The 16,359-nt window shown below is 43.0% G+C and overlaps 1 protein-coding gene across 2 annotated transcripts; it reads left to right on the top strand.

Moving 5' to 3' along the window:
* The first annotated feature begins 3,735 nt into the window (after positions 1 to 3,735).
* Positions 3,736 to 14,843, top strand: KRR1 (KRR1 small subunit processome component homolog). Of its 2 annotated transcripts, none has more exons than XM_034771798.1 (10): positions 3,736 to 3,843; positions 7,959 to 8,131; positions 8,456 to 8,590; positions 8,922 to 9,047; positions 9,142 to 9,225; positions 10,434 to 10,490; positions 11,181 to 11,351; positions 11,492 to 11,569; positions 11,704 to 11,797; positions 13,800 to 14,843. In XM_034771798.1, the coding sequence occupies exons 1-10, from the start codon at positions 3,771 to 3,773 to the stop codon at positions 13,940 to 13,942; spliced, it is 1,134 nt and encodes a 377-aa protein (XP_034627689.1). In that variant the 5' UTR covers positions 3,736 to 3,770; the 3' UTR covers positions 13,943 to 14,843. The 2 variants fall into 2 exon arrangements, with proteins under 2 accessions (XP_034627689.1, XP_034627678.1); XM_034771787.1 differs by having other exon boundaries at positions 7,956 to 8,131.
* The last annotated feature ends 1,516 nt before the right edge of the window (positions 14,844 to 16,359 follow it).

The following is a 16,359-nucleotide window of genomic DNA, read 5'->3' as shown; positions in this document are numbered from 1 at the left end:
ATTGGCCTCGTTAGCACTGATCCCCCCCACTTGGTAAGGCAACTACCATCTTTTCATGTGCTGTAATATTTATACTGCTTACTATATTTTTCACTCCATGCAGCTGATGAAGTGGGTTTTAGCCCATGAAAGTTATGCCCAAATAAATTTGTTAGTCTCTAAGGTGCCACAAGGTCTCCTTGTTAAAATAAAGTTGCCGTTTTGACAGCACTTCAGAATTTAGTCCTATGTCTTCTGAAGAGATACAGCACAGGCAACACCTATAAGGGTTTGATCATACTACCCTATGGAAATGCAACCATGATGACTCATTGATAGAGTGACTAGATGTCCTGTTTTTGGGGACTTTTTCTTATATAGGCGCCTATTACTCCTCACCCCCCGTCCTGTTTTTTCACAGTTGCTATCTGGTAACCCTACTCATTGATCATTTGGCTGCAATACCCACATCCTGCAATGCTGCCGCAGTCAGTCATGCTGTTAGTCAGCAGCAATCCACTTGGTGCTGCTGCTGTCTTTTTCTATTTGTTTAGCTACACATATACAAGTATCAAACCCTGGGGCTATATTACGATGACAGTATACTGATGGCAATTTATAACATGTATGTTACTTTTAAGGACTTAAATCTAAATCTGAAGATTACATTCTACCCTGTTGTATGCTATTTCAAATGGTTTAGTACAGAATATAGTGCATTGTGTACAGTAAGCATGTTACCAGCATGTGAAATTTAATTATAACTGTGTCAAAGACTAAGGTTATGTCTACACTACAGTCTATGACGACAAAACTTACGTTGCTCAGCGGTGTGAATATTCCAACCCCCTGAGCATAAGTTACACCGACATAAGCATTCATATGTACAGAGCTATGTCAACAGGAGGTGGGTTTTTTATGCTGATGAGAGACCTCTCTCCTGTCAGCACAGAGCTTCTTCACTAGACACGCTGCAGCAGCACAGCTGTGCCACTGCAGCGCTGTACATATAAATCTACCCTAAGTGGAGTACTAGAATAGTTTAACCCAGAGGTTCCCAAACTTATTTGGCCTACCACCCCCTTTTCAGAAAAAAAATTACTCAGCGCCCCCCTGGAAATCTACCTTCTTTAAGCGAACAAACAGAAAGATGCAGTGACAAATTTGCGTTCTTTTATGTACCTATATTTCTACCTACGTCCTACAATATAGTAAAGAAAAATGTGTTATTAGAATATCGCCCACATCAGGTATACAGTGGTTTTTGCATAAGACGACAAAAGACAACCAAACTAAAATACTAATGAAACTAATAAACTGGGTTTTGTTCTTTGCTCAGCATTAGATATATGTATTTGATATTGAATTGTCAAATATCAAACTAAATTTATCAAGAAATAATTAATTTAAAAAATAATCAACATGCAATTAAAAATCAGTTAATAGTTTTAACTTAGTTTGCCCTTATTTAAATAATTGTTCCTTATTAACACACGCCTTATTTACCACTTAACACAGATGATTCGATAGATATAAATAAATGTTAATAGTTAACAGTTTTTTTACGATTTCATTCCCCCGTTTTTGTTAATATTGTAATAAAATATGACAAATATATTGACTGTACACTTCAAATAGTACTGTACCGACACAAGCCTGCTATGATTTTATTAGTAAGCACTAGAGACACAGAAATGTACGGTAGATATGTAAGAAAATGTATAAAAATACTCATGTGTAAATTGCTGTTTTATTGAAACAACAATAATACAATTTGCTTTGTATGTGATCCGTAATCCGTAAAGATCGAAGGTATCGAATATGAATAAAAATTTTTAAATACTTATTGCACTATTGTTAACTGCTTTTTACGCAAGTCAGAAACAATCTAAATTAGATTTCATACATGTCGCCTATTTATAGTATTGTATTGTAAACAAGTCATTACACGCACATATTCCTGCCGATGCATGCTGGACTTCCCGACAATGCGCGACACGCTCGCCTGCCAACACTTGCTTGTTAAGAGCTGTTGGCGGACTTGACACCTGATCAGTTATAATTTGTGAATTTATTTGGAAAATAAAGTAATCAGTACAACTTTAACTCTATGTTACACAACAGATGAAACATGTATGAACGTTTTTTCAAAATTTTCTTATATTCTCTTTATGCTTCCACCGCCCCCTTATTTTTATTCAAAGGCCCCCAATTGCACCCAAGGCCACTACTGCCCCCCTGGATCATTCCAGCGCCCCCAGGGAACCTCTGGTTTAACCACATTTGGCAGTCCACCAGTCCCCACACTTTCCCACTCTTTCAAGAAAGCAGAGTACATGAAGAGGTGCCATTTCACTAATTAACTTTTATAGAGATAGCTGAATTTTCATTTCTTTTTTATAGAAAATACCTTTACCAAAAAAACCCAAATTTTTGCCAGAAAACTTTCATTTATGTTAAAATCCTAAAATCCTTTGGTTTATGTTTCTTCATTATCTTCCTCTCCTTTCTTCAAAAGTAAAATTTTATCAATTTTTCTCATCAAAAACTAATTTTTTTTAAGTTTCGGGGTGTGGGGAATCACCTTTTTTTTTTTAAGCACTCCTGCTCTTTTATTTTCGTTAGTGATTTGTTTTCATGGTTTGTAGCCTAGTAGAGTATTCACAGTGTAAAGGGTATTTATTCCCCGGAACAATAGCTATTGCAAGTGTTCATTTGCTTTACTTTTCCTATGAGGCCTTCAGAGGTTCCCAGAAAACACAAAGATGAACATACACTTCAGGATTAAAAGCAAACATGTCTTCAATTCCTTGGCTTCGTAGGGTTACCAGCCCTCCAGGATTGTCTTGGAGTCTCTGAGAATTAAAAATTAATCTTTAATTGAAGATTGTGTCATGTGATGAAATCCAGGACCCCCCAGAGGATTCAGGGAGCTTGGGGCAAAGCAATTTCAGGGGCCCCTTCCATAAAAAAGGTTGCAATACTATAGAATACTATATTCGCTTGTGGGCCCCTGCCGCCCCCCCCCCCCCCCCCCCCCGGGCAGCCCTGATGAAATCCTCAGTTTAGCAACCTGTCTTTCAGCATTCTGGGTCCACTGAAAGAGAAACGGGCAGATTATGGTTTCTTTGGCAGTGCTAAGTTGGATATTTCAGCACTGGGGACCCAATAAACACCTCGCTACCCTGGAGAGAACCTCCTCGTGCAGAGCAACAAACGGGGCCGGCTCCAGACACCAGCATTCCAAGCAGGTGCTTGGGGCGGCAATCTGCAAGGGGCGGCTGTCCGTGTGTTTTTGCTGCCACAAGCAGCACACCGAATTGCCACGGCGGATGGAGGTGGCAGTCCGTGTGCAGCGGCGGGAATTCGGCGGTTTCTGTCTTCAGTCTTCCAGCTACCGTGGAAACGCGTGTGTCACCCCAAGGGCACACAGACTGCCCCCACGGTCCACGGCGGCAATCGGCGCCCTGCTTGGGGCAGCAAAAACAGTAGAGCAGGCCGGCCCTGGCAACAAAGGCTGGGCCGGGAGCATGGATCAGGCGCTCCAGGAGGAGTTGCTAGGCAGCGCGATACCCAAGCTGGTCGCCGCCCGACTCCCGAGGCGGTAGTTGCTAAGGCTGCGCGCGCCACGCGGCCTGGCACGCAGGCGGGGGGGACTACGAGCCCCAGCATGCAGCGCGACTGGCCCAGCCGCAGGATTGTAGTGACAACGCTTCTGGACGGGGAGGGGGGCAGGACGCGCGGAGCGTCCGTTCGTGCGTGGGGTGAGAGGTCACGGGGGTGACGGCAACATGGCGGCCCCCAGGAAAGCAGAGAGCGGCCAGGTGGCTCCGGCGTCCAAGGACCGGGGCAAAAAGAAAGCAGGTAAAGGGGAGTATCGCGTCGGGATCCGAGCGGGAGTCGTGTGTTGCGGAGCAGTTAGACGGCTTGGCCTGGGCCCCGCGCGCCGGCCTAGGACCCCTCCGCGCGCACCCGGGGGGGCGCGTTGCTGCTGCCGCCGTCGCCGCCGCTTCGTTCTGGGGGCCTGGGCGTGTGCTCGCCCCTCTGGGCTGCGGGGAGGGCTGTGCTCGCGCTCATCTCTGTGTGCGGGGAAGGGTGAACACGCGGCCTGTTGTAAGGCAGTTGGTGCGGTTGGGGTGAGCTGCACGTGGAGACCTGAAAACTAACACCCCCACCCCATGATGTGCAACCAGGATCCACTGCCTGAGCCAGCCCAGCTCCCCGTCCCCTGCCGGCCAGACCCCCCGCACCCCTGCAACATGCACACCTGGCCCGTGCTGCTCGGGGACCTGTCCTGAGCATCAGCAGTGAGATGCCATGTGTTGTGCCCTGCCCCTGGGCTGCAGGCAGAGATTCAATGGGCGGGAACAATACAGTAGACGCTTAGCAGCAACATTTCGGTGCTCTTTTGCTATGTTGCTCCTAAGCGGCTGACCAAAGCCGTATGAAGAGTTAAGGGTGTTTCACCTTGGCGGGTGTGGGAACCCCAAGTTTTGGGCGGAATGGGGTAGGGGAGCCCCTAGTGGGCAAACTGGCAGAGTGAGCCCCGCTGCTGAGGATGCTCCTTCTGGCAGCTTCATGCTCCACCCTGGCAAGGGATGGATGGCTGGGGACCGCACTGTGTGCAGCCTGTAATGAGGGGGAGAGAGGGAAAGGGGTGGCGCCTAGCATGGACAGTAGAGAGGCCCCACAGGGTAGTGGCCTGGGGAGGAGGGGTCACCTGGCCCCCACTGCAAAACAGTACACCCACACGCTGCCACTGGCAACTGAAATGGAGGGGACAGCTCAGTGCACAGGGGTCCCTGATACTCCCCACTGCAATATAGCAACCCTCTGCTGCTCACAAGCCCCACATGCTGGGGAAGGGAGCAGGAAACCTTCCAGCTGTGTCTGTGCTCCTCTGATCCCAGTTCCCTGTCTCCCATGTGCCCCTCCCCCCCCAAATTCCTCTCTTTCAGACCTTCCCGCCTACACATGCTCTCCATGGAGGTTCTGTCAGGCAGGGCAAGTGGGCAGGGCAGTGTGCCCTAGGGCTGTGTCCCTGGAGCTGTGCTGGAGGGCCAGGGTGAGGAGGGGACTGGAAAGATGCAGTTTGGGGGGGTAACTCTTCTACATGCCTCCACATCTCCTCCCTGGATGTGACATCACAATGTCACAAATGTTGGTCTTATGCAGCAGTTATGTTGCTATTACCAACTGGACAATTCACAGTAGGGAAAGTGTTCCCAGGGGAAATGTTGCTTGTAAGCAATGGTTGCTCTTACAAGGTGTTAGTACAAACAAGTGTCTACTCTACATCCGTTTGGGGCAAGTGTAAGCCAGAGTCACAGTGGCACTACACTTCTGTAGTCATGCCAGGAATGGGACATGACATAGAATGAGTGTGCGTAGGGATTTACCAGAAGTGGGTGTGGTAATGATACAGGGCTATAACTGGTCCAGGGTGGGTGGCTAGTAGGGATGGTCAGTGTACAGTGGGCATGGATGGCTTCCTGTTTCTGTTTTTCCCCCAAAAAAATAATAAACAGAATAAAATCAAAATTTGTATCTGAATCCCTTCATCCCAGTTGCTTCTCACGCAGACATCCCCAGATAACATTTATAATGACTGACCCTTGTTCGGGGTCAGGCCCCAGGGGTGTATCGCAGACCATGTCTACATTTACGCAGACTATGTTTACATTTATCTCTACATATGTAGCTCCAGATAAGGTTTCCAGATGTACTAACTGGAGACCAAAAGTCCGATTGCTGCGTGGGAGGGGTGTGTGTGCCAGGTCATGAACCCGTGCCAGCCCTGCTCAGCCAGGGCAACCTCCCCCCAGAGCAGAGGGGGTTCACCTGGTGGGAGAGGAAGGGAGGTGGAGAGCAGCGAGCAATGTGGGGAGGGGAGAGGAGTGAGCAGAAGGCAGGGCAGGGGTGTGGCCTTGGTGAAGGGGCAAGGCCTTGGGGGAGAGGTGGGATGTGGGGGGCTGATTTTCAAAAATTAGAAAGTTGGGAATCCTAGCTACACACTGCAGTGAAAGGCTCTGGTGGGGGGAAGCAGTGCTGCCTCTCCCCTGCCAGAGCCTTTCACTGTGGTGGGTAAAGGCTCTGGCAGCAAGGAGGTGATAGGACACTACACAGATAAGAATAGCAGTGTAGACATGGGATGCACTGATGGGGCATGTAGAGAGCTGTGTAGGGTACATACACCGAGGGTTCAGGCATACAGGGCATTCTACTTGCTGAAGCTGTGCCTCACCATCTCCCCTGCCATTTATACCCATGCTAGCTGGGTGTGCTGTGTCTGTATTCTACACACCACTGTAAGTATAGCTATACCTTCAGATCATATCTGACACCAATAGTTCGTTACAGAGAAAGGAAGCAGGGTGGGGACATGGAGACTAATGGATTTTCTGTCTTTCAAATACTTCCTTGTTACTTGTAAGCAAATAATACCAAGAATTTCAGACATAAATGGGTCAAGAATTATCCAGTCCTCTGTAAACTAAATGTTAGGGGTGAAGGGCTGTCTTTAATTATTTTGAATTACTGTCTGCTTTCTGCTTTTCTCCCTCATTTATACCAATTTCCCACTCCCACTGTGGTGGTCATCTTTGCAAACATTTGGAAATACAGTTTGTTTTAAAACACTACACTAAATAAAGGCCTAGTTTTGCAGACTTAGGGCAGATCTATACTAGAAGCGCTACATTGGCATAGTTGCAGTGTGTCTGGTGAAGACGTTCTATGCCGTTCTACATCAGCACAGTTACTCCACCCCTGTGAGAGGTAGAAGCTATGTCAGTGGGAGAGCGTCTCCTGCTGACATCGCGCAAGTGTGGACAGCACATACGTCTCTGTAACTTGCGTCGCTCAGGGAGATTTATTTTGCACCCCCCTGAGCGACACAAATTAGATCGACTTAAGTACTAGTGTAGACCTACCCTTCGTCACATACATAATATTTAGCAATGCGAGAGTTCTCATTGCCATCACCGATAACAGGTTTGATTGCTAGAGTTCTATTGCACCAATTGCTCCAATTATGAGGAACTTTTGACAATGTTGGTATGAATTATTTTGTAACATTAAAGTGAGGTGCTTAAAGGCAGATTGTCCTTTTCACCTGCCTCTCTAAACCACTCAGGAGCGGCGCCAGGGTTTTTGGCGCCCTAGGCGGGGGTCCTTCCAAGCTCCCGGTTGTCGGCAGCAATTCTGCGGCGGGGGGCCTTCCGCGCTCCCGGTCTTTGGGGCACTTCAGCGGCGGGTCCCGGAGCAAGTGAAGGACCCGCCGCAGAATTGCCGCCAAAGACCTGGAGAGCGGAAGGACCCCCGCCGCCAAATTGCCGTCAAGGGCGGCAAAATGCCGCCCCCCCAAATCCTGGCCCCTAGGCGACCGCCTAGGTCGCCTAAATGGAAGCGCCGGCCCTGAAACCACTCCAGATAATAAAGAAATGTTAAGTTACTCAGTTTGAACAACACACTAAATAATTTTATTGTGGATTCCCACTCCTCAGAGCTCACCCTAATGACTAAATAAAAATTAACCCATAAATGTCTGTCACCAAATCTTATTTTCTTGTTTTCTGCACAGAAAAATGTCTAATAACTACACACTGTCATTAAACTTGTCTGCCTGGTAATCATTTGTTTTTATTATAATATCTGTTAAGCAGAACAAACAGACTACTAAAGATTGAAGCCTCTCTTATCCATAGGTCTTCATTGCCGTTGACCTTCCTTATCTGCTCCTTGAATAAATAGAGGAATTTAAGATCCTCCTTTAATAGTCTTGTACATCTACAGCTACTCTTGATTTCAGAGGGAGTTGTTGATACTCAGCACGCCCCAAAAATCAGACCCACCCACCCCAAGATTTAGGACTGTTAATCTAGTTCCTTTTGTAATCATTAAATGGGGAAAAAAACTAGTCATTGTTGCAGGGAAAAGCACTCTAAATCAAGTGATTTTTTTTTTATTTGTAACAGTAGATGAGTCAGAACTTCTCACTGTTCCTGATGGATGGAAAGAACCAGCCTTTACAAGAGAAGATAATCCTAGAGGGCTTCTGGAAGAAAGCAGCTTTGCAACTCTGTTTCCGAAATACAGAGAAGCTTACTTGAAAGAGTGTTGGCCATTGGTGCAGAAAGCCTTGAATGAACATGTATGAATAATTCCTATATATATATATATATATATATATGAATTAAATTTATTTTATGCCATTTCAAAGATTTATTACACATAATGTTAATTATTTAAAGCAAAATCATAAATATATTTTAAGTATATATTTCTTAATATATTAATTCACCTTTTAAGAATTAAGAATGGAATTCTGCATTCTTATTTTAATGTATTAATGTATTAAGTTGACAGTCAGTTTAGAAATCAAACCTGCATCCAGCATAAAAATAGTAATGTTTTATTCTGACAATTGACTACGTGTGATTGACCATTATTTTTAATTTCTTTATAAATATTGCAGCATGTGAATGCGACGTTGGACTTAATTGAAGGTAGTATAACTGTCACCACAACTAAGAAGACTTTTGATCCATATGTGATCATCAGGGCAAGAGACTTAATAAAGCTTTTAGCAAGAAGTGTTCCATTTGAACAGGTTTGTAACTAAAGCCACTAATTTATATCAACTATTTAGTATTTCAATTTTAATATTGAATGTATCTATATTAAATTATGTTAATTTTACATTCCTATTTTTAAAGAAGTTTATGATTTACAAATAAAGTCAAATAAAATATAATTTTCAAAAGAAAAAGTACATCTGGGAATACTGAAACTGTGCTTAAATCAGAGTGTTCAGTTGACTTTCATTTAGTAATAAATGATGAATTTGTGCTCACAATGACATAGTGCTAGTGGTAGTGCTGATTGCCTATATGTTTGCTCTTCTCTTTTATTTCTAACATAGCTTTGATTTTCCTTTTTAGGCAGTACGCATCCTTCAGGATGACACTGCGTGTGACATCATTAAAATAGGGTCTCTAGTGAGAAACAGAGAGAGATTTATAAAAAGAAGACAAAGACTCATTGGGCCAAAAGGATCCACTCTGAAGGTACATCTTACAAATGTAATAATCAAGATCTTAATTGTGTGAAGTTGTTTATCTAAGCACCAATTTATACTAATTTATTCCCTTTTTTGTGTAGGCTCTGGAACTGCTAACAAACTGTTATATCATGGTTCAGGGGAACACTGTTTCAGCTCTGGGACCTTTTAATGGGCTAAAAGAGGTGAGAGAGAGAACCCACTAGCTTTTTTAATAGACCCCTACCACCAGCCCTGCCCCACCCCACCCCACTAACTTTCCAACTAGGATCCAGCACCTACCCACTCCCAGCAACTAGCTAGCACGTAGCTACTTCCGAGACAACTCCTCATCCCAACAACCTGAGCATTCTTTAAACCCTCCAGCACCCACCCACTTACCAACCAACCCAAGCATCCCTAGATAGCCTCCATCTGACCTACCCCAGTACTCACTTGCCTTCCATGTGCTATCCCTGCCATTACTTGGGGCACAGAGTGTTTAACCATCAGGTGAAGTTGATAGTTATATTCAAATTATTTGTTGGCATGCACATTAACTCGTTGAATAATTTGCATGACTGTCACATGTGGATCTGCACTCAACTTGACCCCTTCCTGCTTTTAGCGGTCTGATCGCAGGAAAGGTAAGTGGGTCAACCTACATCATACACAGTAGGGGCAGAAACAATGCAGAAATACATGAGTTTCATGAGGATGGAAATATTGCTCTTGCTATTTGCTTATCAAGCTGACCAACACCGTCTCATTGTTTCCTTGTATTTCCCTGTCTTTCTGTCTGTATCCATCTATTGTCTCTTACTTAGAGTGTGAGCTCCCTGGGGCCATGCTTTTGTTCTGTGTTGAGCACCTAGCCCAGTGCGCTCCTGGTCCGTCGCCTGGGCTGCTAGGTGCTACAGCAATACAAACGATGATAATAAATATAAAGGTATATGAGTACCGGTATTTTTCAGAGTCAGTGAAACTGGTTTCACTGTCAGATTGAGTGCTGTTTTGAGTTGCAAGCTCTGCAGGAGAATGTTATAAGCAGTTGTTTCCACTGGAATTATAACACAATTCGTGGAAACCTTTCTGTTGATTGTGGGTATTGTAAACCATTTGTTTGATAAAAATCTAAACGTGGTGGTAAATTGTGCCTTTTTAAAATTGAAGATATCACTTAAAAAATTAAAAATCATATTTCTATCTGAAACTTTTTTACTTTTGTTATGGGGAACTACTAAGTATTTAGTTTTAAGATAAGTAATTCAAAAAGGTTTAGAGAAAAATATTTCTCTAAAGTTCCACTTGTGCAAAGGAGTTTGAAGAAATCATTGTATATTTAGGACTTTCATGTACGATAATTTAGAATCTTGATTGTGTTTTCCCTTCCCCTTGCTTTTTTTAAACCTAGGTTAGAAAAGTGGTCCTGGACACTATGAAGAATATTCATCCCATATATAACATAAAGGTGGGTGTGGTCCGGTGTATTATATTAAGGCTAGTACATTACTGTGCATTTTGTAAGGGGTTGCATCTTTGTTTATTTTTCTGTATTAAGGCATGTTCCTTGTCACAAGGCACCTTAATTGATACAGCTTTTTATAAATTAAGTATTCCTGTGATACTTTATTTTGAGGGTTTCTCCTATAATGAAATTTTTTAAAGAAACATTTGCAGTATATTGCTTTGAATATACTTCTGTGTATTAGGGTACACAGTCAGTGTAATCATAACAGTACCTGACAAAGCACCAAAGGAAAAGTGCATATTCATCTGTGTGTCTCCATGATTAGCAGCTTGATACTCATTAATATTATATCAAGGCAGCTTCCCTGGTACTGTTAATGTCTCTGTCTCAATATAACGCTGTCCTCGGGAGCCAAAAAATCTTACCGTGTTTATATCGAACTTGTTTTGATCCGCCGGAGTGCGCAGCCCCACCCACCCAGAGCACTGCTTTACTGTGTTATATCAGAATTCATGTTATATCGGGGTAGAGGTGTAATTACCTCGCATGTCTGACTGCTCCTGCTTAAACCACCGAATTTCCTTGTGAGTGTAGGTGATTCACCTATGTATTTAAATAACTGACACACTTCCTAAGTTCAATTATATGTTTTAAATAATATTTCTTTTTAATATTTTGAAATGATTAAAGACTCTCATGATTAAACGGGAGCTGTCAAAGGACCCTGAACTAAGAACACAAAGTTGGGAACGATTTTTGCCTCAGTTCAAACACAAGAACTTGAACAAACGTAAGGAGCCAAAGAAGAAAAATGTTAAGAAGGAGTACACACCTTTCCCACCTCCGCAACCAGAAAGCCAGGTCAGTCTAAGCCCTGTATAATTCGACAGGAAAGATAAAAGGTCCTGAAATCTTGCTCGTAAGTAATTGGGAACATTGATCAGTTGATGCTGGATGCTTCCTCAGTATCAGTCTCTAACACACAAATGTGTTTTTTACAGGTTGATAAAGAATTGGCAAGTGGTGAATACTTCTTGAAAGAAAGCCAGAAGAAACGAAAGAGGGTGGAAGAGATAAAGGTAAGGCAGTTCTGATTTGTTTCAGCCTTCAGCAAAAAGAAAATGGGTTTGTTTTTTTGGTCAGTACAGTTCTCATTTTGTCTGATGTGACTGGTAAGTCAAGTGTTTGACCCTTTTTTTTTTTTGTATTTTAGGCAAAACAAGCAGAAGCCATTAGTAGGAGACAAGAGGAAAGAAATAAAGCTTTTATCCCTCCCAAGGAAAAGCTAGTTGTAAAACCTAAAAAAGGTAATGTTTGTTTCCTGTCTCTAGAATCCTTTCTACTGTTTTTTTTAAAGCTACTTTCCTTTGGTTGGTGGCTATTTAGCCAACCGAGGTATATGGAGCGTTAAGTATGAAATTCACCTTGTGGGTGAGGAGGTTCAGTGCAAGGCCCCCTCGCTATTTAAATCCATCAGTGGAGCTGCATGGGGCAACGGAATAGATGAAGCAGCCTAAAGCAGTGCTGCCTTTGAACGTTTAGTGTAACAAAGTGTCGACTCTAGAGAGTGACATTGGGAGAAAAGCTAGCAAGGACCCACTGGATCATCAGGCATGCCGAAGGTGTGTTTGCTACTTCAGTCTGTGTGCTAGAATAGGAGCTATGAAGGTCTGTTGATTTTTCCACTTTAACAGTTTCTTTAAATTAAAAGAAAAGATGAACTTGCTAATCATACTTGGTTGATGTTTAAAGCATAAAGACATCACTTAGAGCAGGGGTGGGCAAACTTTTTGGCCTGAGGGCCATATCTGAGTTCCAAAACAGAATGGAGGGCCAGGTAGGGAAGGCTGTGCCTCCCCAAACAGCCTGGCTCCCGCCCCCTATCCGCCCTCTCCCACTTCCTGCCCCCTGACTGCCCCCCTCAGAACTCCTGGCCCATCCAACCCCCCTGCTCCTTGTCCCCTGATCGCCACCTTCCGGGACCCCTGCCCCTAACCGGAATGCAGACCTGCGAAATGGGTGGAGGACTCAGGAGAGCAGGGGCAGCCTGCTTTCCCCTTCAAAGTTCCTCTTCTCTCCGGCCGGCTGTGCGGCCACCTGGTGCTCCTTCTGAGTCCTCTGCCCATGTTCGCCACGTTCCCGCCACCCCCACTGCCCGCCTGCTCCCCTGCCCCCGCAGTGCAGCCTGCCCCCCCCCCACCGTGGGGGGTGTGCCAGTGCTGAGCTGCCCGAGTGCCCGGCCCAGGGGCCCCCTGTTGGGGGGCCCCATGCCAGGGCACCCTGTGTTCACTGGTAAATCTGCCCCTGAGCCACGCCGCCCGGGCGGAGCCAGCCACGCCGCCGCACTGCCGGCACAGCGAGCTGAGGCTGCATGGGAGGGGGAACAGCAGGGGAGGGGCTGGGAACTAGCCTCCCTGGCCAGGAGCTCAAGGGCTGGGCAGGGAAAAAATTGAGATGCTGAAAAAGTATCCCGTCCTGAATTGGAACTAAAGGTCACACTCTGTCTATTTGCAAAAAAATGTTAATCTGGAAAAAAAAATTTGGTTGAGATCAATCAAAATGTTTGTTTCAATATTTTTGAAACTTCTACATTTCAACCTTCTTTATTTTTAACATTTTACCATGACTTAATTTGCTAAACAAAAAGTTGTTTTTGACTGAAAATCAGAATTTTTCACTTAGAAAATGTTGAAATGGGACACTTTTGGCAACTTTGAAACGTTTTTCAACAAAAAATGTAGAAACAAGAAATTCATCAAAACCAACCCTTTTGCACAAGCAGTTTAGGTTTTGACAAAAGGGTATTTTTCTCATGAAAAAAAGATTTTGTCAAATAATTCTCTACTAGCGCTACTTTTACCTACTGGGTATACTTAATGTAAATCTGTCAGCCTTCCAAAATAAATTACAAAAACATTTTTGAAGTAAAAGAGAAGAACTGAGATCCAAAAATGTCAGCTCAAGCCTATGCTCAAGTAGGAAGTAGCTTATGTGAGATAAGAACACTTGATCCTATCTCATGATTTCTGCCCAAGAGAAAGGCGGGCGCAGGAAATCCCACGGTTCTGGTTTATATGTGGTATTAAAACCCTTTTATTAAAATCACTGCTTGCAAAGGCCACTGGCTGGAGAAGACAAAAACACACATGCCAACCTGCCATCCCCCCATCTCTTTCTTTCTGTGTTCATTGTTAGACACAGCTCATTGTGTATAAACATGGAATCATTTTGTAGACTGTTTCCAGTAGATACTGGAAAAAAATTAAGAGGGATGTTTCTCATATTTGTTCGTTGGTTTTTATTGTGTAGCTTCTACTGAAACAAAAATTGATATTGAAGCAATCAAGGAAAAGGTGAAGAAAGCAAAGAAAAAGAAGCTGGGAGCACTTCCAGTGGAAGAAGTTAAATTAAAAATTGCAGCAGATGAAAAGAAGAAGAAGAAGAAGAAATGATTTGCCAGCTGGAACACTTGCATTTCTTTTACACTTGCAAAGAAACTGTTTTCGTACTTTGAAGATTTAAGACTTGGGGTTATCAGCGTTGCTATGCTGCCAGTGAACACTGATGAAAAGATTCAAAAACATGTTTGTGACAAAGAGAATATTTTGGGGATTTATGGACTTAAATAAGCAGTGTAAAATCTTTGGCGCTTGAAAAGAAAATCATTTGGTATCCTCTGTCACATCATAAACAATTGAAAAGGTATAATAGTATCTTTTCACCATTCACATCATATGTGTGAGAGCGATTAGGAGTTTTAAACCTTACATGAAGGTTTTCAGTATTGCATAATACAAAAAGCAAGTTGGGGAAGGGAGGTTGGTACAGAACGCTAAACATCAGGCCATAAGAATTTGACAGGAATGTGTTAGGGGAAGGGGATTGTTTGTTTTGGTTTTTTTTGAAGAAACGTTTCTCTAACAGACTGGCACTGTATAACAAGCTTCAGATATGGAGATGTTAAACCTGATAACTTTTGTAAAAGCAACCAGTTGTATTTTTATATATTATATGTCATTCTGTTTATCAGAGCTAATATTTATTTTTCACACGTGTGGTGTGTATTTCTTAACTATTTGTCTTCCACACATTATAACGTGACTGCAATGTATGTGGCATTGTTTCCATGTAGAGTATGCAGGTACCTATCATAAGACACTTGTTTAATTTCTTCAGTTTCTGGAAGCAGATTTGAAACAAACTAAGCATTATGAAAGAATGCAAATTTCAGTGCGTGACACTGACATTTTATACCCTAACTCTGGGCCAAGGGAATAAAATACTGAAGGAGAAGTAACTGCTTGAGAAACATACTAATAAAAAAAATAGGTGGCCTGGATGATGGTCTATCATCCAGTGTTGGCCATACGTGATTATTTATTTATAAAATGGCATTAGGAAACAAGGTTTAACCAATACAAATAAGTCAGAAAAGGAGTGGTGATGTGGAGGTACTTTTTACGTTTTCAAGTTGCATATAAAGTTGAAATTAAAAAATTTAAACTTCACTCATTAAGGCTAAGTCTACACTAGAAACTTGCCAGTGTAGTAATGCTGACTAGGGGTGTGGGTTTTCTTTTTTTTTCTCAACACAAGTATACTGTTAAAAGTCCGAGTGTAGTTACAGCTATATGATGGCATACAATTGTTTTGCTGGTATAGCTTATTTTACTGGTATAAGCAGGGTCTATGCTAGGTGGGTTTGTCGGGCTAGCCATCCTGGCAAATTGTTTCTATTGTAGACCTAGCCTAAGTGTAGGCCCTATAATGAGCTCTGTGCAAGTGGATTGCTTCCATAGAATGGCCCCACATTTCAACTGGCAAGCCCACATGGAACTCAATAATAGAAGTACTTATGTATATATTTCTCCATTAAAAATAAAGAATTTTGGAACAATTATTTAGCTGATCAAAGTTGAACAAGGATATGGCAGTATCAAAGCAGTGCGTAACTAAAATTTAGTTCTTACCCTTACTAATTAACTCGTGAAAATTATTGGTTACCATTTAATTTATTTTTTCTTAAGAGTAGCATACCTACATCATGCAATATATGGTGCCACCATCAGAACTGCCCTTTATTAAGTCTCAATTCTTAATTTAACTTTCCGAGTGAGTAGGTGTGACTGGTTTCTTCGAGGACCTGATGACTCAGAGGGAATATCTAAAAACCTTAGAAAATCTTAATGTGGAGATTAAACTGATCAGATGACTTGATCAGACTGATCTTAAAGGTTGTTAAAGGGAATGAGGCATGATGCAGAGATTTGCCCTTTGGAGTTCATTGTAAGATAAGTACCTAATTTTTTGAGCCCTGGTTGTAGAGGGTTATATATAAAGCATCTCTTAAAAATGAAAGTTAAGCCATTTTACTCCAGTTTTTGCTATTTCTAAGGTCTACACTGGGGGGCGAATCGATCTAAGCTATGCAACTTCAGCTATGTGAATAACGTAGCTGAAGTCGACGTACTTACCGTGGTGTCTTCACTGCCACAGGTCAACTGCTGATGCTCCCCTGTCAACTCCGCCTACGCTTCTCGCTCTGGTGGAGTACCAGAGTCGATGGGAGAGCGCTCGGCAGTTGATTTATCACGTCTTCACTAGACGCAATAAATTGACCCCTGTTGGATAGATCGTTCCAGAGGTAAGTGTAGACATACCCAAGGGACATAATAATATTCGGTTCATTTTCTTTGACTAATAAATATATGTAGGCCTTTCTCTTAATTAAACCTTTTATTTTGTAAACATGTTCAGGACCTTTTTATTTTATTTCAGTAAATGGAGATTAAATTGAAATAAAACTCCCAGGAGTAACCAACTGGCTGGCATTCCGTTCATACTCTTGAGATTCGTAGATTTTAAAGCC

The sequence above is a fragment of the Trachemys scripta genome, chromosome 1, assembly GCF_013100865.1.
Source record: "Trachemys scripta elegans isolate TJP31775 chromosome 1, CAS_Tse_1.0, whole genome shotgun sequence".
NCBI lineage: Eukaryota > Metazoa > Chordata > Testudines > Emydidae > Trachemys > Trachemys scripta.
Note: the sequence above shows the minus strand (reverse complement) of the source record. Positions and strands in the feature narration are given on the sequence as shown.